This window comes from Calypte anna, chromosome 3 (genome assembly GCF_003957555.1).
Source record: "Calypte anna isolate BGI_N300 chromosome 3, bCalAnn1_v1.p, whole genome shotgun sequence".
Classification (NCBI taxonomy): domain Eukaryota; kingdom Metazoa; phylum Chordata; class Aves; order Apodiformes; family Trochilidae; genus Calypte; species Calypte anna.
The window spans coordinates 111631499-111654419 of record NC_044246.1 but is presented as its reverse complement, the minus strand read 5'-3'; the positions used below and the strand labels follow the sequence as shown (position 1 = coordinate 111654419).

Below are 22921 nucleotides of genomic sequence, written 5' to 3'. Positions count from 1 at the left end.
AAAGTGTGTTTATCTTTCCAAACATTGTTTGACATTGAAGTGTGAAGTCTTGGGAACTGCATTTCATTGTAATATCTCCCATGTATTATTTCTGCATTGTTGTTTCAAGCCATCTTGGGAAAGACCCTTTCGTTTTGCCTGAGCCTAAGGGTGTAGAGAAGAAAGTATCTTCTGAAAACATGTTTCAGTGTACATAATATATTAAATTTTTAATTGTGTTTACTATTTAGTCACTTTAAGAAGAAGGAAAAACAAAACAGCCCAATGCTGTTTGTACTCAATAGTGTAAAATATTGAGATGCTGTTTAGTGTTCAGGGATATCAAGGAAAAAAAAACAACACAGGTGTGGCTTCTTGTAGCATATAATATTGTAGCATATTGCTGCTGTAACTGAGCTGGGTATCTCAGTTGTCCTTTAACTTTACCTGTATGAAACACCATAAAGTTTGACAGGTAGCTTCTGGATTTACACCAGAAGAAGAATCAGACACAGTGATTATAATTTGAGGAGAGTTAGGTTATCTAGCAACCCAGTTGTAAGGTTTCCTTTAAAAATAAAATGCCTTGGGCTTTCAGACTGTGACACGAGACTTCATTTGATATCCAGCAGCCAACTGCTTATATTACTCATAGATTTATGGTCCATTTTCTGTGGAACTCCTAAATAGAGTCTCTGAAATGTGCTAACAGTTTGAGGTTTTTATTTGAGTTAAAGGATAGGAGGATTTCTCAGAGGAGTCACCAGAAGATGAGTGGGCCGTGGGTTTTGTGGTTAATTTACCTTCTTTAAAAGATAAATGAGTGTTACTGAGCAGGGCTGGAATTTGAAATCCCCTCTGCCCCTCCACTGAACAAGCCCAACTTGCACATTTGTAGCCTGAATCTCTGAGAACCAAAATACCCTACACAGAGCCATGGAAGGATGCCTTTCAGGGGACTTGAGTCCTTCCCCAGCCCTACAGTTTAATCTCCTTCTCTGAAGACTGTGGGCAGTAGCAGTCCCTCACCCATCTGCAGGGGCAGTGGAGAGAGCAAGAGTTGCAAGGGAATTTCAACATGTCCTCATTTCAATTTAGTTCAGTACATCCATGCCCAATCCTCTTTTCAAGAACCTCACCCAAGCTAAATCAATGTCAAATCCATCTTCCCCATGCACAGGACTATTTAAAATCGAACACAAGGAATTTTCCAAGGCATAAAACTACCAGAGCTTCCTGCTGGTTTTAATACATCTCTCTCTAAAAAAGTCCAGACTCTTAGAGAAGGAACCATGGGATTGTTAAGAGGGGGTATCAAATATGCTTGCCTGTGGCTAATTATCTTGGGGCCCATATTTAAGATCCATGCTGGAGATGGGGTCTCACTGAGTCAACATCGTGGTTCTCATGATGTTGCCTGGGACACTCTTCATATCCTACGGTCACCACAGAGGAGTAACATTGTCAGCTCTCATCAGGTTGTCTTCTAGGTGGCTCCAGGTGTCTGTACAAGCGGAGTGAAAGGCATCTGGGGGCTCGGGACCTGGGGGCCATCGTGGTTGTGGAGGCTTTCCAGGGAGAGACGACTCAGCTCCGCCTGGATGGAGTCCAATTCCACCATATGGGCCAAGTGTTTCAGCACCATCTCAGTGCCCTGACTGTTGCTGGCAACACATGGATGGCAGGTGAGAAGGCTGCACATCCACCTTTTTCTGCCCAAAACCTTTTTCTCTCCAAGACTTCTCATCTCAGAGGTTGATTGACAAAAAAACCAAAGTAAAAACCAAAAATAGCCCTCACCTCTACTCTAAGCCCAAGAAAAGCACTCTAAGCTGCTTTAGTTCCTTTGAATCTCTGGACATTTTCTTCCTAAAATAGTATTTTATTTTTATGCCACACCTCTGAGCTGAAGTTCTACCTCTAGCTCTGAAATTAATGCATTAATATACTGTGAGAGAGCCCAGATGTGGCTCAGGGCTGTGTGGTAGCGTAGCCTAAAATTTAATTTTATCACCTGAAGGCTAAGGAATGTATTAAGTTATTTTGACTTTGGTATTGATAAGTGTGAAATTCATCTCTGTGGAAGTGGCAATGAGGGTTCTGTAGACTAATGTGGAGGAGGTTTTGTGGGCTCAAATAATCTTTTAAGGATACTGGATGGGACTTTCCCACCCACACTTATCCCTTCTCTATCCCATGTTCAACACTCAGTGAGGATTGAGGCTTCCTGGTGGCAGAAGGCAGCATTGGCCATGATGTTGGAGTACACTGGGCAGGTGACCATGCTTGGCTAGACAAGGTGTACAAGACACCAGCCCTGTTCTCCCTGCCCTTCTAAATCATTCCTCTTCTCCTTCAGTCTCACTTCAATCACCCACCTTCACTCTTGGGATCTTACCCTATATTCAAAATGTTTATTGCACAACATCAAAGGCTGGGGAGCTAAAATAAACCCCTTCCAACCTTCAAGATTCAGTGTTTTGAGTTTTTGGGGGGTTTTTTTGGTTTTTTTGTGGGTTTTTTTGGCTCACAGCACTACTTTCTTTCCAGACTCTTACATACGTGGCTGTTGTGTTCTGGACTCCTTTGGCCAAGGGCTCCATCTAAGAGGGATCTCAAATCTTAGTGTGGACAGTAATGTTTTCTACAACATTTCAGGCCATGGGCTTCTACTGGGTAAGTGAGGCAGGAAGAGATCTATCTTACCTGTAAGAACATGTACTGATTATTACTTGCATGAAAATGCCTTTGGAAGAAAGAATGGCAGGTCCTCAACTGCACCTTGAGAGTTTTAATCACATCTTCTGCATTTTCTGGTATCAGTAAATCTGTAATAAGACTCCAGTTATTCCACATGCCACTCATAGCAGATGTTTTCTTTTGACCAGTCTGTTTCTTCAGGTCAGTCTTCATGTGATATGGACCACTTTTTTTTTTTTTTTTTCAGTTTACAAGAGGGAGGAGATTTTTCTTTTTTTAGGTAACTCATCTGTCTCTGGAAGAGCACCATGATGCAATATTTAAGGCTCCAGTTCAACAAGGCATTTAAGAGCATAAATACCTTTAACTTTAGTCATTTGACATAGAAGATAATGGAGTGAAAGCATATGCTAAAAGTTAAGCAATGGATTTAGCACTTAAATAAATTGGAGCTTGGAGCAACAAAAATGTTAAACAACAAAATATTTCTCCTAACTAACCATCAGGAGATTGGCTTGCAGCATCTTCTGCTGGGATCTCATGTTGCCTGAATACCTAAAGATGAAGCTCGATTTTTGTTTTCTATCACAGATGGAATAAAAATGACAAATTTTAAGATAAACAGAGACCAGGGGTGGGGGGAAGCCTTCAGTCCTGATTCTGCTGTTCCACACACACAGTAAGTCCCTGTGCTGGGTCCTGAATAGAAACATAATGAGAAGTGATAGATTAGGATTTAAACAGAGGAGATCTATCCAAGGAGAGTGGTTGCTCACATCTTGCAGACAAAGAGATGCTCAGAGAGATGCAGTGACTTTCCCAAGCTGATGCAGAGTCCTGGTGTTTGTGGAGAAGCAGAACAAAACCTCTCTAGTGGGATGCTTTGGCTCACTCAGGCCAGGACATGTATCTGGAGCAGGTCCAAAGGAGGGCAACTAGGCTGGTGAAGGGATTTGAGCACAGATCGAGCACAGAGGCTGAGGGAGCTGGGGTTGTTCAGGCTGGAGAAGAGGAGGCTCAGGGGAGACCTCATCACTCTCTACAACTCCCTGAAAGGAGGTTGGAGCCAGGGGTGTTGGGCTCTTTTCCCAGGCAACTCTCAGCAAGACAAGAGGGCAGGGTCTCAAGTTGTGCCAGTGGAGGTTTAGGTTGTATATTAGAAAGAATTTCTTTCTGGAGAGGGTGATCAGCCATTGGAATGGGCTGCCCAGGGAAGTAGTGGATTCTCCATCCCTAGAGATATTTAAAAAGAGACTGGATGTGGCACTCAGTGCTATGATCTAGTAACTGCAGTGGTAGTGGATCAAGGGTTGGACTTGATGATCTCTGAGGTCCCTTCCAACCCAGCCAATTCTATGATTCTATTACCCTGTGATCTGAGCTAAAGGACTTAGGGCTGAGCTGAACATTTCCATTGAATTCTCAGCCCAAATACACCTCATGTCCAAGTTGTCTTTAATGGCTTCACTGTCAGCATCTCCAGAGGGGCTGATGGATGAATTTATAGATCATTTTGCTGCCTGTGAAGGTATATTTATTGTAGTTGGCTATTTGTAGCTCAAGAATTGGACTCCCTCAGTGATTTCATATAAAACCCCTATTTTCAGGGAGTTTGCAAGACAGTCATAAAAATTTGCTCTGGGCTTAAAATTAATTGACACACCAAGACCTTTTATGCCACCCTGAAAACCTATGTGGCTATCAAAAGGAGAACTTTAGAATCCTGTTCATTGTCTGGCAGTGGCACTATAGTAAATACAGCCTGGAAAAGAAATATTTCCTAAATGGATCTTGTTCCAAAAATGGAGAAAAGTTCAAAAGACTAAGAGGAAAGCTAAAAATTACTGCCAAGCCCCAAAGCAGAGGACATCACTTTTCCTGTGAACTGGTTTACATTTGGAGTAGTAGTGACTGGGAATCTGTATTTGGGACACAACTTGAACAGGCATAACCAAAGAGCATAATTTATGTTCAATAAACAAAACTAAATAGATTTAAATAAATAGCAGAGTGGGGGGATGTATACAGTTGTGTCTTTATTTGGACTCTGAGTTGTGGGATCAATTTTTTGATTGATTTTTCCTTTTTCTTTTCCTACTTCATTGCTTAGGGTAGCAATCCCTCCACTTTTGTGCACAGTTGCATCAAATGTTTTTAAACCTACTTAGCAATTTTCTTACATGTAAGTAGGGCAATGGATGGAGAGACAGGAGGCAGATAGAACTTTGAATTCTAGTATTGCCAGGAGCATGTCTGTGTGTGCACAGGTGAGCCAGTTCCCCATGCTGAATCTCTTTTTTTTCTTTTTTTTTTTTTTTTTTCCCAGCAGTAAAAGTGCTTTATAATATTCCCTTTATTCATTTTTCTCCATAAACTTGAGTTTCAGTATGGTGTTATGCTCAAATATAACACCTGACACCTGGTTCAGGGTTTTGTGCACATTGAACTGCAGCACCAAGGTCTCTAGTGCCTCTTTGTGTAATATGCATTTTAATATTCCTTTCCCTGCCTGTTTTTATCTCACTGGAGTGCAAGCTCTGTGGCAGAAACTGTGGGGTTTTTGGCTTTTTTAAATCATATTTTCAGTGTTGATCAGATCTTGCTTGGGGCTTTCTGACATTTCTGAAGCACCCAGCTTTCCCCTTTCCATGCTATGCACCACTGGGTTGAGATATCATGGCAGACTTTGACCATCTCATAGCCATCTTCTGCCATGTGCTAAACACAGGTTTCTAACTGGTTTTCAAAGAGATTTACCCAGGGACAGTTGGCAAGTTCTGTGATTTGTATAATAGAGGGTTCAAAGCTTCATATACACTTCAGTTTCTTTTTTTTTCCTTTCCTTCTTTTTTGTAATTTTTTGTTGTTTTAACTTACTTGTTTATTTGTTTATCCATCCTTTTGTTTTAAGGAGATGGACTGGAAATGGGCAACAGAGTCAATAACAACATAGTGATGGGCCTTTCTGGAACAGATGGTTTATCCAACATTGAGATGCTGTCACCAGCAGGGATCTACATCAGGGCTCCTGCCAACCACATCAAGGTAAGAAATTCAGGTGTATAACATAATATTTCCTTTCTAATCAAAGCTATCAGAATGGTACCGAGCTTCATTAATCTGGGAGATCATAGACATGGAATACTTTTTCCAGTTCTGAGCTCCCCAGTTCAAGAGAGAGAGGGATCTACTGGAGAGAGTCCAAGGGAGAGCTGTGAGGATGATGAAGAGACTTGAGCATCTCTGCTGGGAAGAGAGACTGAGAGACCTGAGAAAAGCCTTGAGAAAAGAAGGCTGAGAGAGGATCTGATCAATGTCTCTAAATATCTGAGGGGTGGGTGTCAGGAGGAAGGGGCCAATCTCTTTTTGGGGGTGCCCAGGAACAGGACAAGGAATAATGGGTTGGAGCTGGAACAGAGGAAGTTCCAGCTCAAGCTGAGGAGAAACTTGTGGAGTGTGAGGGTGAGGGAGGCCCAGGCTGCCCAGAGAGGTTGTGGAGTCTCCTTCTCCTGAGCCTTTCCAAACCCCCCTGGATGTGTTCTGTGTGTCCTGCCCTGGGGGATCCTGCTGGGGCAGGGGGGTTGGACTGGGTGAGCTCTGGAGGTCCCTACCATCCTCTGACATTCTGTGATTTTATGATTCCATTGCACAACATTTGCTCCTTGGCTGAGCTGTCAGAAACAGTATTTGTGATGGGACATTAAAACAAGCACATATTACAAAATGAGTGGCATTCATGGGCAAATTTTACTGTTCTTGAGTGGAATAAAATATTGCAATGAGATTCTTCATCTAATACTCACAGATTTCCTCACCAAAAAAAAAAAAAAAGGTTAGGCTAAACTTCTCTAGAATGTTTCCTTTCTTCTGTTATTATTGAAAAAGAAACCTCAGTTTTAATGGACTGATGATGAACACACTAAACTTTGGCAATATCAAATGTACCTCTCTCTGGACTGAAAATGGCAACTTAGGTACAGTCCAAGATTTGTATTCCAGGCTTAAAAGGAGAATGCATTCCCTGCCCTATGAAAATAACATTGATTTTAAAAAAAACCAAGCCTCTCTATTCTAAATGATGATAAAATATTGAACTCTAAAAAAGCTACAAATTAACAACCCTCATATAGAAACAGTTATGCACAGTGAAGGTCTTTTAATTCACTAATTCTCTAATGCTTTCCTTAGTTCATGTTGTCCCTTATTCAAGTCACATTTCAGAATAATGGGCTACTTTTATGTGTTTCATGGAGAAAAAAAATATTTTCACCCATTTGAAACCATTTTTCCTTCCCAGCTATTTTAAGTCTGGGATTTCACTGAAAATAACCTTAGCACAGCTTCACTTATGACAAATGCACATTTTCAAGTAAAAAAAAATAAAATAATCCTGACCTATTCTATTGCTAACCCACAGAAACCAAACCAATTGTTAAGTGTATGTAAAGACTTAATCACCCCCTGGGCTTCTGTTCCAAGAGTAAAGAATTGTACTTAAATTTGAAGCTGAAAAAGAGACCAACATATTTCGTACGTCAGTATGAAGACAACAGTGCTCAGGAAGGAGAGGACTTTTCTGCAGTTCCCTCAAGGGCATATTTATCATTTTTAAGACCATCAAATGTGGTTAAAGAATACAACAACCAGGCAGAATCACATGAATTTCAGCTCCACTAAACACAGAGTTTTTGTACTGTTGTGCACTGACTTACCCTGGAGCTGTCTGAGCAGATCGCCAGGGGCTCAGCTTTTGGAAAAAGTTTTGCTGCAATTATCTCTATGGGTACTTGTGAATTGACTGGGGTGGGTTTGAGGCACATTTGTCAAGTTCTCTGGGTTCACATGTCTTTGTATTAAGGCCCAAAGCTGTGGCCGTGTACCCAAACATCAGGGTTAAGTTTGCTCTCCAAAGTGTTAGAATAGAAGATGGGCCTGAGGGGCTTTCTGAGAAACCTCATTGTTGGCAATCTCTCCAAGTGGGGTATTTGAGGCACTGAAGCAGCAAAAAGGAAAATATGAAGAAATTCACAGAATGGTTTGGCTTGGAAGGGACCTTAAAGGTTATCTAGTTCCAAGCCCCCTGCCATGGTCAGAGATACAACCTGCTAACTTAAAATTATTACTAGCTGCATTTACTGTTCTACATATCATAGAATATATGGCAGAAGACATGAAAAGACATATATATCAAGACAAAAATTCATAATTTCTCCAAGCAAAGCTTGTGTGCCCTGTGCACTTTTCTTAGTTTAGTAATACTTATGAAATGAAGAGATGCTGGTGCATCACCAACATCATAATGGGACAGTTTCAGCACCATTTCTCTGATCAAATGTCTCAATAACTGTATATTGTTTTAAGGTATTTATAACCTTAATTTATCTGGGAGGTTTAAAGAGTGTAGTTGGAAAGACTCACCTCCCCACTGCCTGGTTTCCAGGCCATGACGTGGGAGAAAATTTTCCCCCTCTAGATTTTAATGTCCGGGACTTGTTTTTTGTATTTGTTGGTGGTTTATTTTTGCTTTCAGACTGTCATTGTTCATTTACTGATTTTAAACCTACAGGCTGCAAACTTTTAAGGCAAGAACTACAAGAAAGACAGGCAGAGAAATCTAGGTCCATGCTGTGTTACATCTTCTATCCATGATGGGTTAAGGTTTCAACAGCAAGTCCTGCTATAATATTTTCATAACTACTCAATTTACTTGGGAACCTAAATTTGCATTGGTGACTGAAGAGCTTAAATTTCCTTGCAAATCAGTGGTATCCTAAAAGGTGTTGAAATTGGGACAGAGCAGTCACTCAAACCTGAGCCTACAAAGACATTCAGAGACCCAATTTCCACTGCTTTCCATTTGACTTAAGTCCATTTGTGAAGCAGGTTGTTAGATAAAATTTTACACTCATACAGTATGAGTGCAAAACGATTATTACAAGGTTAGGTTTTGGTTTGGTATTTTTTTAAAATATTGAGCCCATGGGTATGACTTTTTTGGTGTCATAAGACAATTTCATTAGCAGGCTGGTTTCTTGCCTTTTAAATGCTATTGGCATGAGGAACTGAAGATGCCTCTCTATTATATTGGCACCTTTGTCACTGAAATTCATGGCCTCTTTGTCACTGAAATTCATGGCCTATGTTTCTGGTGTTCTTTTTGTGTGCAGGAAAAAAAAAAAAAGGACTGTTTTTAACTTTTTTTTTTTTGATCCAGTGGGTCTTTGACCTATTATAGTAACTTCTTATTTATAAACATTCAATGCCCCTAAATCTTGTGCATAACAACATACAGACTGGACTTAAGATATTCAGCAAGCATCCTCCATTTTCTTTATTGCAATGGTATTGAGGAGTGAGAAAAATCTTTAATGAATGAAAAGGGTGGAGATCAGCTTGTGTTTCCATGTCAGAGGACTGATGAATGATAAATAATTGATAAATGAACTTGTTTCCCAACATCACCCAACCCAGCCATTCCCCACAGCACCAAAGAGGTGAGGCTGTATGTGTTTGGCATCCTTCTCACTATTTCATCCCTAGTGAAATCTTTTTTAAACCTTCTGCAAGGTGAGTGCACTCCTGTACTCCTTGCACCCTGCCAGCTTCTCAGATTGGCTGAGAGGTGCTGGGCTGACTCTTCAGAATTTTAATGCCATCTTGAAGCTCAACAGTTTGAACACTGCTTATCTAAAAAAAAAAAAAAAAAAGGAAATATTTACATTAGCAGTGTTGCAGGGTTAAGAGACATTTAAAACCTCAGCCACTTTATTTAACTGACTTGCAATGCATCCCTCCAGGTATCTGGCATGCTCGGGGAGGTAATTTCTCTCTGGAATTTTGGTTGCACGGACATCCGTAATATACTGACTTCCACAAAGAATTGATTTCCACACAAAATTCCCTGCTTGCCTTAAACCTCTGCCCTCCAGCCACCAGCTGCCTGAATAAATATGCAGGTTTTTTCCTTATGAATCATCTGTAGAACGCACGATTGGAGTCGCCAAGTAAAAGATCCTGGAAATGATGTGACCCGACTGCAGAAGTGGTTGTTAAAGGAGAAGGGTCTATGGCTGCACTTTTGGAAGAAGCAGGACTTTTATCAGGGGATGGAAAGAGCAGGGGTTTGGGTGTGGATGAATCTTTGTTGCTTGACAGATGTCAGAGATCATGACTGCAGGGAACACACTTGGATGGGTGAGAAGAAAGTAATTGGTGTATGGAGGCTTTCACCTCTAGGTCACCAGGCTCAGCTTTGATTGGGGACATCAGGGACCAAAAAGTCATTAGTGGTTTAACACTGTCCAGTGACCTATGAAAAGGAATGGTAGGTGTCAGTCCTTACCTTAGAGAAAAAGCTCTTCTTATAGCTGCAAGAAAGCTCATCTTAGACACTAGAGAATTAGATACCTCCAGAGAGCAATTAATCTTATCTAAGATTAGGCCAGAGGAATTTCTCCTGGACGTGCCTATGCCTTATTTTTTCATGGAAAGGGACCCTAGGTTTACCAGCCTGGACTTCAGCATTAAATTTTTATGCATCTTAAGTAGGTGGGAGTGCTCATGCCCAGATGTGCACATGAAAACATCACTGGATGGACACCATCCAAAACCAACTAAGTTTGGCTGTTGTCCAAACGAAGCAGGTAAGAGCAGGTTTTTGCCCTAGAGCAGAAAAGCTCCTAAACCACCATGAATCTCCCCCCCTATAACCCACTTGCTGCAGACTCAAACGTTTCAAACACTAATTGTGAACCCAGGCAGCCTTTATGTTCAATTATTTTTCACCACTTGCAATAAAACAAAGAAACTAACTCCATAATTTCTTCATTAAGAGATACTGAGTGACAATAACTTACATCACATTTTCCAGGGGTCATTCAGCTACCCTGTCAGAAAAGAATCCAAACCAAGTAATTTACCCCAGGTCTGAGTAAATTCACTTGCTCAGCCACTCACAAACCCTAAAGATGTATTTCTCTGCATTCTGTTGACTGGTTTAGTGGTGGACTTGGCAATGCTGGCTCAGCAGTTGGACTTCATGAAGGTTTTTTCCAACCAAATCAGTTCTGTGATTCTGTTATAGCAATAACCTGAGCATTTTGTGATTTTCCTTTCTTTCGTGACATTACCTTCCTACTTAGAAAGGATTTTACTGAAGATTTTTTCCAGAGTTTTTTCTTACCTGCTCCTTTAAGATTTATGGTGATATAATTTTCCTGTCATTTGTTTCTATTGCTTGGGCAACCCTTGTTACCTGGTTTGAGGACAAGTTTTTTTAATTCTGGCCCAAGAACAGAGAGGAAACAGGATGAGATTGAGGACATGGAAACATGCTACTAGCTTCTACCAACCGAACCAGAATCTGAATGGGCTGCAGCTGAGTATTTTGGCTTTCTCTTAAATTGATTTTAATTTCCAGAAAACCGTGGTAATCTTGTTTTCCCAGCCATATGTATTTCTTTGCAGGGTAACACAGTGTGTGCTGCTGGGTATGGCTATTTCTTTCACCTCTCCCCTGAGGGACCATCCAAAATACCCATCCTGTCCTTCAGTGAGAACACAGCTCATTCCTGCACAAGGTACTTGGGGACCTTTGTTTAAAGAGATTTTCCTTCAGTGCATGGTAATGCTAATTATGGTGAGCAGAAAAGGTCTTTACCTTTCCTTTCAAGATCATTCTATTTCTTCCAATTTTGCACCTTTTTTGGGTTTTTTATTTTGTAATCAGAGTTCTCTGACTCAGAGAAGAACAATGTTTGACAGCAATGTGGTTGGGGCTGTTTTTCAGGGCATGATGTGAATGGTTTCCTTGAGTAGTTACATCATCCTTTCTTCTTTGTTCACAAGCCCAATTTATTACATTGCAGCATTTACCAGTGCTGTTAACCAGCTCCTCCAATTTACCCCCTTGTTTAAATGATCCTGATGGAGTTTAAGGTGCCACATTTAACACAGTTCCTCATCAAGCATTTAGCAGTAAAGTGTTGAAGCGTGTGCTCCTGTGTTGCATTGAAAGCTCATTTTTAAATCCAGCAAATGTTTTGAGCAGGAGAGGCTGACATGCAGGAGAACAGATAGACAATTTTTTACATCTTACAATCTTCCTTTAAATCTCCTGTAGGCCACCTGTTTACACAACCTAGAGTGGCATTTTTTATCTTCAGATGCTTTGCATGCTGCTTAAGGGTCCCCCTCTGCTCTGCTCTGGTGAGACCCCACCTGGAGTTGTGTGTCCAGTTCTGGAGTCCCCAACATCAGAAGGACACAGAGCTCCTGGAAGGTGTCCAGAGCAGAGCCACTCAAATGCTCAGAGGGCTGAGCACCTCCCTGGGAAGCCAGGCTGAGGGATTGGGGTTGTTCAGCCTGGAGAAGAGGAGGCTCCCAGGTGAGCTCAGAGCAAGCTTCCAATATCTGAAGGGGCTCCAAGAAAGCTGGGGGAGGGCTTTGGACACGGGGGGGTAGGGAGAGGACAAGGGCAAATGGGTTAACACTTGAAGAGGGGAGATTCAGGCTGGACATTAGGAAGAAATTCTTTAATTTGGTGGTGAGACAGGTTTCCCAGAGAAGCTGTGGCTGCCCCATCCCTGGCAGTGTCTCAGCCCAGGTTGGATGGGGCTTGGAGCACCCTGGGCTGGGGGAGGTGTCCCTGCCCACGGCAAGAGGGTTGGAAGTAGGTGATCTTTAAGGTCCCAACCCAAACCATTCTATGATTCTGTAACAGCATGAATACCCAACTATTCCAATTTGGCCTCTGATTAATAAGGTTGAAATTCAGACCAAGCCCTTTGCAGTCCAAGGGAATGAAAGTAGATTTATATGTGTCAGACATGACATATAAGAGTTGCTCCTGTAGCATCCAGGAACAGGGGAGCTTTTTCCTGTGCTTCCCTAAACTGCAAATGACTGCAAAAAATGATGTTGGGCTAAAAGTCAACGGATGAAGTCACCCGAATTTTTAGGAAATCTGGATATTAATCTGTTTTTTAAATCTCTGAGAAGGTAAAATCAAGGGCTGCATTTGGCAACATGTATATTTGGAGTGTACTCCAAGCTGGCTGAATCCAAGATCTGGGAAAGGTTTATTTACCCAGAGTCATGTTGGGCTCATCTGAAGCTGATGCTGATTGAAAGCTCATGAATGCTATAAGGTGTTTTGTGGCAGGCACCTGTCAGTGGTGCTTTACACTGGTTGTTATCCATGGCATGGCTCATTCTGAAAGTACTTTCTGACAAAAAATAAGACTTAAGTGTGCTTTCCAGGGTGATAAGGTGACTGAAATGAATAGTACTATCCACCAGTTTTTCATTTTGGAAGAAGCCTCATGCTGGGATCTGTTAAATATTTAAAATTTTAGATATCAAAAAGATGAATAAGAAAATCTGCTCATGAATATATGCACTTTAAAGAAACAGTCTCCTTTGCTTTCTTTCCTGAACAGGTATGGGTTGCTGGTGTACCCAGAATATTTGCCAGACAGTCCAAATGGACTTGTTCAGTTCAACAACTTCACAGCTTGGAGCAACCAAGGTGGAGCACAGGTATGTTTGTCCTGATCATCCTCTGGGATGCTCAGGATCCTTACAGGGAAATCATCTCTACACTGTTTTCAACTTTTAAGGCTGTGAATAGGCTACAACTATGTTAAAATCTTTTGTACCTCTGTGGCCATTTCCCTCAGCCCTTGTTTTGGTGACCAAACCAGGAAGATAATTTTTATGAGCTCTCCTTTCTGCTCCAGTGCAGAATCAGTGCTACTTCCATCAATAGCTGGTGTCTTCTGAAATCATCCAGGATATCTTTGCCTATATAATCACAGAATCATTGAATGGTTTTGGTCGGAAGGGAACTAAAAAATTATCTATTTCCAACTCTCCAGCATGGGCAGGGACATCTCCAAATCCTCCCAATGGATGCGAGCAATTTGTAATCACAGCAGTTGGCAGAGGATCTGTAACCTTCATACAGTTGTGTCCATGGGAGTTCTTTCACCCTTATCAAAAATGCACATTTTTTTTCTTTTTATTTTAATTTCTCCAGCTTCACTTTCCAGCCATTGTAGCTCACTATTGCTTTGTCTGGTTAAAAATCCCAAACCCCCCTTTATTATCTGATATTTACTTCCCATAAACCTGCTCAGAGGCTGTGGTCCTCCAACCCCTCATCTGATAACCTAAAGAGATTTTTTAATATTTTTCTATAAGGAATGTTTTCTGCTCCAACCCATCCTGTGGCTCTTCTTTTGAAGGTGCCTATTCTCTTGCAGGTGTGAAGTTTGTCAGTGTGGTTTGTTTTATTTTTGTTTGTTTGTTTGTTTGTTTTTCCAGCCTGGTATATTCTATTTCTTGAACACCTTAGTTATTAGAAAATGAGTAAAATTAAAGGATGTTTTGCAGTTTTGATTTTGTGGTTTTCTCTGCCTAGATTTTAATTCCTTTTTATGTCACTGACCTGGCATACATTTCATGTTTATTCTGCTTCTTTCCATGGACTCCCTCTATGACCAATTTTCTTGGTGTTAGCTGACTGTAAGTAAATACCTTTGGTATTTCCAAGGCATCTTTCAGCTATAGACATTAATTTCTTTACCTTAATAGTCATTCCAGTAATAAACATCCTCAAATTTAGAGCACTTTTACCTTATTACTTATCCTCAGTCCTGATTTTATTTCATACTGTTCTTTTCTTCTTAATTTAGTTTGAGCATAAGTCAACAGAATGTAAAAAGTTTTGTTTTATTAATTGTAAGCAGAAATTAGACATTAAGGGGAGATTCTCACCAAATATATATTGAACACTTTTATGTGGTTTTGCACTTTCCCTTCCTATTGTATTGTAATGAAAGCAGAATTATAAAGTAACATTGTAAAAAAATATCTTTATTTCTTTACTATGTTTTTTATAGATTTTTAGGAGCAGCAACCTCAAACTCCAACACTTCTGGATTTATGCTTGCAAAGATTTTGGCATTGACATCATAGAAAGCCTGGGAAACACTTCTGTAGTTAATGGCATTTTAATTGGACACTTTGAGCAAAAGGTAATCACTGCAGCAATTATTGCCATGTCTCATGAGCTACACAGCAACCCTTCAAATAGGCAGAAGAAATAATATCAGGATATAAAATATAATAATCCAAGAAATAAGAAAGCAACCTGAAGCACAGTTCGTGCTCCTTGGCATCCTGGGTAAAAATGAAGCATCAGGATGAGGTTTGGGTACTGTTATGTTTGCTTAGTCCTCTGTCTTCCACCTCTTGAAAAGATGATGCCTTCAGCAGCTGTAAGGGACAGTTATTTGGTGAATAAACAGAGAATTTGGAGCACAAGGACCACTTTCCCAGCTTCCTGGAACCAAAGATTTTGTTGTTTTTGATGGCAGCAGCAGAAGAGAAATAGCATTTGATCAGCTGGGTTCTGCATAATTTCTCAGGAGCTCTGTCCAGATCAGCTGATGGTTAGAGTTGAACAAACATCAGTTTTTGAGAAACCAGAGGTTACATTCTGCAGGAAAAATTATACTTTTTTTTCTCAACTTCGTTTTGTTCAGAATGGAAGTTTTGAAGATTTATTTTTTATAACAAAATTGGAACAAGAACTCTGACTTTTCTGATTGAATTTGGAACTATCCAGCATTTCATATTAGAATGCATATTCTTTATAAAGCACCATTCAAAATTAAAAAACAAACAAAACACCTCAGATTTCTTTTCAACTGAAGGGTTTTAGTAAGATAAACAAATTCTTTCCTTACTTGGTTTTTGGGTTTTTTTTTCCATGATTGCTATGGCCTCAGAAAACCCTTGGAATTTCACAGAACATGAATTTTTGAGAGCAATCATAATTTTTGTTTAAACAAGCTAATATAAATTCTAACATAAATTCCTATAAACCTTTTGTTGTGATAAACAGGCAATTTGATTTCAGAATAAGGAGAGGAAACCACAGATTTGTTCTCTATCCTAGTTAACACTTTGGTTTATTCTGCTCTCTCTTAGCCTCACTGGGCTATGTGGAACACAGAGAGCTATTTTTTTCCTTGAGAATGACAAATGCTTTCAAAAGAGAACATTTTTATTTATGCAGTAAATATGATCTTCTCCCATTATTTCTCTAGGCAACTGGACAAAGTCCTTTGGGTGCTACCAGATTGTTAACAGATTAATAACACAAATAACAACAGAATTTTAGTTACAACTGGACCCAGCTGCTTGTTCATGATTTTGAGGGATTTTTGCTTCCTCTGTTTCTTCTGTTGCCTGTGAAATTAATTTTCTCTCTGATGGGCAGAAAAATAGTTTAAAATGAGTTTTCTTTAGAAGAACACAGAAAGAAGACTCCATAATAGGTCTATTAAAAGCATCCAGCTAAGATATAACCTGACCTCACCAGTCTGACCTTCCACCATCCCAATGATGGACCAGAATTCATCCCAATAAATTTCTCTCAGACACCAAAGGGTGGATGCTTTTGTTTTTGCTTTGCAAGATCCATGGAAGGACTCCAATGCTGTACTTGGTAAGAGATTTAGAGGCGCTCAGCTGTGCCTTGTTTCTTGCAGTACCCCAGGGGGGTGATTATCTTTGATTATCTCATGATAAGAGCCTCCTTGTCATAATTTACATCTTAATTTATGTAATTCTCCCTTTAATAATGATGTCTCTTTAATATCAATTAAAACTTTATGACATTAATTTAATGGGAACCTGGGATATTCGTCTCGGCGCACCCTTCCAGCTTTTGAAAGAAATGCTTGAAAATAGGATTGTTTTCTGCAAATTTCAGGGCATTTTAAAAACTGGGGCTTTGATCAATGAAAACATTAGTGGCAGGGCTAAAACAGGGCCTGTACAAGCCAAAGGAAAAACTTTTGTTAGTTTCCTAGACATTCAGCAAGCCTCTTCCATGCTTTCATAAAGCAACTCATTGTCTGTGTGGAGCCATTTGAGGAAAAATATTTCTTCCTGAAAAAGCAGAAGATCTGAGACAGGTGACACACTAGGAAGAAATTATCATCTCACACCCTTCTTTTATTCCTTATTTATTTAAATGAAATAAATTCCTGTGTAATCTACTTTAAGTGATCCTCCTGAATCCTGGTAGGGGGGTTGGACTTGATCTTTCAAGGCCCAGTCAGATCCCCTAAAAATCTGTGGTTCTGTGAAATTAACTGTAAGAATATCTATAGAAATGGGGATGAGACGAAAGAACAGACAATTGTAAGCAAAAAACCTAATAGAGACTTTCTGACTTTTTTTACCAGAGGCCAAAAAATCCTGCTTAGCAGTGGCTTGGAAGGAGGTGATCCAAAGAACCAGGGCCATCAACCCAGATGTCTTGATCTCAGAATAAAAAAGAGGGTGAAGCTACAGTCTTTTAATGAGGCTGAAGACAGAATCATCTATTTCAATTAATAATCTATTTCTAAAAGTCCTTTTCATTCTCCACTTCCAATTAAAGAGGATGTTTTCACTGAGGGTGGATTTTTTGACTGATTCTCTAATTGAGCCTGGCTTCAGAAACAGCAACACAGACCTTTTCCCTCCACTAGCCTCTCACTAGTTCTGTGTACATCCTTCTTCCCCTCCTATCTCCAAGATAAATTGTTAGAGAGATGTACACATCCTGTCTCGTGTCCTATAATCACCACAAAATCAGGTTTGTCCATTTTATTTCCCATCACTTCTGGGTTTTGCTCTCCTTTTCCACTCCTGGTTGCTTTGATGGACCATGAAGTCAACTCGAGCTTTGAAGAGAGTTTAGCTTAGATATTTCAGTCCATCCCCAATCACACAAAAGGGCTTCAAGTCTCAGCAGTCAGGTAAAGTTCAAATAATTACTTTTGTAGAGTAAGGAAATTTCCTGCCTGATGGACAAAACAAGGTAAAGTAAAAGGGACTGTAAACAACTTTGCTCAGCGTGCCTTCCAGGTGGATTCTTTCTTCCCCAGGAATGTTCAATTTCCTTTCCCTTTGCATGTTCATCCTTAACTTGCTCAACAACCTGGACAAAGCAAAAAAGGTAATCACTGCCCTGGATGTAATACTGTCACTTACATATGGTGACCTAAAAAGATCCTAAAGACCTGTCAAAATCTGCAAAGCAGCAACTTAGATCTCTCCTTCCAAAAAACCCTCATTGCCCCACAGCAATGGGTGTGAGAGCAATCACATGCTTCTGTCCCAACTGCTGTACCCAGCACTCATTAGACCTGGAGATTCCCATGTTTGCTATGTCTCCCCACATTTTTTTCATTGCAGGATGGGACCTGTATGTCAGAAGGACTAAAAACACCCAAAAGGTTCCAGCTCTTCATCTCCAACACAACTTTCAGGAACTTTGATGACATCACTTGCACGGCAATCAGGACTTGCTCTGGGTGTTACCAAGGGCAGGGTGAGTCTGGTTTACTCTGATTTCACAGAGTTTGCAGTCTCTGGCTTTCTCCTATTTTAGATTCAGATGCTTGGAAGCTCATAATTAGCTGGAAGGCAGGAGGGCTCTACAGAGGGACCTGGACAGACTGGAGAGTTGGGCTGATTCCAACGGGATGAGGTTAAACAAGGCCAAGTGCTGCGTCCTGCACTTTGGCCACAACAACCCCATGGGGAGCTCCAGGCTGGGCACAGAGTGACAGAAAGGGACCTGGGAGTCTGGATTACCAGGAAGCTGAACATGAGCCAGCAGTGTGCCCAGGTGGCCAAGAAGGCCAATGGCATCCTGGGCTGTGTCAGGAACAGCGTGGCCAGCAGGTCCAGGGAAGGGATTCTGCCCCTGTGCTCAGCCCTGGGGAGGCCACAGCTTGAGTCCTGTGTCCAGTTCTGGGACTCTCAGCTCAGGAAGGAGATTGAGGTGCTGGAGCAGGTCCAGAGAAGAGCAAGGAGGCTGTGAAGGGATCCAGCAGAATTCCTGTGAGGAAGGGCTGAGGGAGCTGGGGGTGTTGAGACTGGAGAAGAGGAGGCTCAGGGGAGACCTCATCACTCTCTCCAACTCCCTGAAAGGAGGTTGGAGCCAGGGGGGGGTTGGGCTCTTTTCCCAGGCAACTCTCAGCAAGACAAGAGGGCACGGTCTTAAGCTCTGCCAGGGGAGGTTTAGGTTGGATATTAGAATTTCTTTATGGAGAGGGTGATCAGACATTGGAATGGGCTGCCCAGGGAAGTAGTGGATTCTCCATCCCTGGAGATATTTCCAAAGAGCCTGGATGTGGCACTCAGTGCCATGGGCTGGTAACTGCAGCAGTAGTGGATCAAGGGTTGGACTCGGTGATCTCTGAGGTCCCTTCCAACCCAGCCAATTCTATGATTCTATGATTCATATCTTCCACAGACAACCATTGATAGGAATTTCAGCTGAGTCCTGCAAAAAGCACCATGTAATGATGAAGAGCACCAGCCCCAGTTTTGCTTCTGTAACCTTGTCGCTTATGATGAATTATCAAGAGCTGGGGTTTGAGGTGTTTGCATGCCTGTTCTTAGATTTTTCCCTTTTAATAGTTTTCAGGAGTGTCACTCTCCACGTTTCACTTCTCCAGCTGGGCAAGGAGCTCTTCCCCATTGACATTGGAGCTTGAGGTGATGATAAATTCAAGATATATGCTGAGATTGGTGCACAGCTCAGCTGAACTGAGAAAATTCCTGGAGTGGGAGTAGAGATAGCATAAAAACAAGTCCTTAACACCATTCACCTCATTTGTTTGTCTTTTGCTGACACTGCTGGTGGGCTAAACCAGACCTTGTGGCTGCTCTGCTCAGCACAGGCTTAGGTTGCAACTTCTCTCCTACTCTGTCCTAGAAATAACTTCACCCCTTAGCTGAAGCCCCATATCACACATATTTTTAAAACAAAGACAGCTTCATTTTTGCACTGATTTTATTTTTATTTTATTTTTTAAGGGGGTTTTAGACACTGACTTATTTCTGCTTCTACATTTTGGGAGGTAAAATTTCAAGAGTGATGATTTCTTTAATAGCTGTGACACTACCTTGCAGATTTCACCAAGCTCCTACCCCAGGCCAGCCTAAACCTTAGGTAAATTTGCCTAACGTGTAAACTAAGCATCCTTATTAGCTTTGAAGAGGTACCCAAAGGCTCTTTGAAGAATGTTCCAAGTGCAATTACCTCTTAAATATATTTATATAGAAATGAATATTTCCTTACAATAATATGATAGAGAAAAAGACTTCAGAAGGTGAGATCAAAGAACAGAAGGAATAGTAAAATCTCACTCAGGGAGGCTACTACTGACAACATGATAGCCAAAAGTGGTGTGTGAATACTCATGCCAAAGCTGACTTGTTATGGTCCACAGGGCAATGATTTTCTGACATTTCTAGAAATATTACTGTGTTCAGAAACTTCCTGTGATTTATCCTGCATGAGTATTCCTTCTTTTTGTATCTATTTGTGTTACAGTAATGTGAAGATCCTCCAGACCCACTTTTCAGCCAAGCCTTTATTGTGCCAGCTGCTGTACATATGCACACAAGTGTATTTACACACACCTAAAGAGTCTTTATCTCCAAAGAATTAATCTTATCAACAAGACAGAAAGAATCTCTAAGAAACACTTTCTGGGGGACTGTAAATTTGGGTGCTGGGACTTGGGTAAAAACATTTGGAGTCACTGATGAGATGCTGGTAAGGTTAGAAGCAGCACCTGGATCAGAGGTGTCTCTAACCACAAGCTCTTTCACAAAGGTGGTTGGACAGGTTGCATGTGGCCATAGCAAGACCATGGAAATTCCTACAACCATCTCTATTTATTTATTTATTGTCCTGATTCTCCCACTCTTGTTAACTCAAAATCTTCCCATAGCAAAGATGAAATGATGCTGATCTCTTTTCCTTTAGTGATGCCTTCATGCCTGTTACCTGAAGAGGTCTGTCTCTGGTTTTGAAATGCTTCTTTTTCCCTCCAGGTGGGTTTACAGTGAGAGCTGAACACCTGACCTTCATCAGCTCACCTTTCCAAGTGGCCTTCCCCTTTCCTCACTCTGCCATCCTTGAGGATGTGGATGGTTCAGTCACAGGGCAGAGAGGAAGTCATCTCCTGCCTTCCACAGAGATCCTTGAGGCATCTTGCACAACCAGTGCAAACTTCAGTCAAGCTTCTGGTGGCAGTGTTTGTGGTGGGGACCTTGTTTTCCACAGGATGTCCCTCCATTTGTAAGTAACCATCCCACTTCTGGAAAATCAATGTGTTTGTTGCCTGCTGTGATTTATGTTGAGAAAGCTGTTGGGTCTGAACACAGTCCTAAGACTTCTGTCTCTGCTGGGTCCTAAACTGGATCAAAAGCCTGAGCACTGGAATAAATTAGTCCAGGCTGTTGTCCACGTGAGGCTCTGGCACTGTTTTTTCTGGCCACGTGTTATTACCCAAATAGTTCACAAGTGTGATTTGAGATGTAGTACAAGGACCATACCTAGCTGGCACTTTGGACATAATCATAATGTTTTTGAGGAGGAGAAGTTAACCATATGGACAGTTCTGAGAATTATCCAGGCCACAGGATACTTTTTGGTGTATTTTATTTATTTGGGTCTGCCCATGACAATTTTTTTTTTTGAGTTCTCAGTGAGCTGCTTATCTTTCTGTCCTTGATTTCCTACTTTTAGTCTCGATTCTGGTCTGAGACAACTCTGGCACTTTTCAGTGGGACTTTAGTGGAGGTTGGGTTGTACTGTTATTTCATCATTCCTCAGATACCAGGGTTATAGAATGGACTTTTGTATAAAGGAGAATCCAGCTCAAAGTGAGCACTGACACTCAGGTGTTCTAAGCAAGATTGATGGCCAAGCCTCAGAACAGAGATTTAGTGGGTGAATTGCAATCTTTGGCAAGATTTTCTGGGTACTGACCAAAAAAATATTTCTGGATCATGAGAGAAATCTCTCAGCTGATAATAAGATGCAGTCTTAAAAAAAATCAAAAGGTTTTAATTTATTTATAGTTCAAGTCAAGTTCTGATAGGGTTTCCATTTATGCTCATGGTGAGAGATGCCCCCAAAGGCTCCCAAAGAACAGGGTTCATGAATAGGGTTGCTTTTCATCTCTTAAGCAGAAAACCTTTGCCATCTGATTTCACTGCTATGTTAGATTTACAGACTATCAGATTTGTGTATTATATTTTCTACTAAAACTGAATTCAACATTTTATGATTTCCTGGTTCACCTCTCTGCCATTTTATATAGAAGATACAAAAAGTTCATAAGGTGTTTTAATAAAAAGAAAGCATTCCCATTGATATTTTTTTTTGCCATTCTGTTGAAGTCATGTCCTTCTTACCCTGCTCATCAGGACTTCCTAGTCTTTCATTTTGCTGTTCTTTTTTAGCTATGAGTCAATTAAAACCATCAAACCTCATGAAGACTGACCCAGGCTCATCACCTAAGAAGCCTCTTTCAGTCTATATAGTTATGGTTTCCCATCACCATGATGGGATCAGACACTGGTACAAGGCAGATATGGAACTCAAGAATAAACTTTTGCTAATGTGAGAGGCAGAACTTTTTTGTCAACCAGGTAATTGCTTTTTCAGAGTTAAGGTGTCAGTTTTCACATGATTTCAGTGGACACTTGTGTTGATAGCACTGTTTATAGGTGGAAATGAAAACCCATTTCTTTGTTGTCATAATCATGATAGACAAGCAGAAAGCATAAAGGAATAAATTATGGGCCAAAGGTACCACAGTAAATCTCTGATGTAGCTCTCAATGCTTATTCAGCAAGCAAAAATTACTGGGAAGATTTGGAGTGAGGCAGAAATTCAATATGAGTTAACTCCAGTTAGGTTAATTACACATAAATTGAGATCATAGAATCATAGAATCATAGAATCATAGAATTGGCTGGGTTGGAAGAGACCTCAGAGATCATCAAGTCCAACCCTTGAACCACCGTTGCGGTTGCTAGACTATGGCACTAAGTGCCACATCCAGTCTCTATGACATCCAGAGATGTCATGTATGTTCACCATGGAGTTACTTGCAATATGTCACCTTACAGGTGATAGAAACCTCTGTCCTGTCTCCAACCCATGGAGAGATGTCTAGTGCCACTTAAAACATCCTCTGATATTTCCCTTGGCTTATCACTCATGGAAGAAGGATCTCCTAGAGACACCCAGTCAGATCTGGCATCTCACACCAAATCTTTTTATTGCTTGGGATATTTTCAGCAGCATTAGATGCCTCTGTTTCTTTGATCTTTCTCTTGGGGCTGGTCACTCCATGTGACCACAAAC

General features: G+C 40.9%; 1 protein-coding gene across 1 annotated transcript in view; it reads left to right on the top strand.

The window, feature by feature from the left end:
* Positions 1-22921, top strand: part of PKHD1 (PKHD1 ciliary IPT domain containing fibrocystin/polyductin) — a 272533-nt gene that overhangs the window by 131141 nt on the left and 118471 nt on the right. Inside the window, exons 40-47 of the mRNA XM_030448416.1 lie at positions 1470-1664; positions 2530-2655; positions 5591-5724; positions 11146-11258; positions 13119-13218; positions 14583-14717; positions 17938-18073; positions 20596-20842. Of these exons, the coding sequence (XP_030304276.1) occupies positions 1470-1664; positions 2530-2655; positions 5591-5724; positions 11146-11258; positions 13119-13218; positions 14583-14717; positions 17938-18073; positions 20596-20842 (1186 nt within the window). The remainder of the gene's footprint in view (positions 1-1469; positions 1665-2529; positions 2656-5590; positions 5725-11145; positions 11259-13118; positions 13219-14582; positions 14718-17937; positions 18074-20595; positions 20843-22921) is intronic.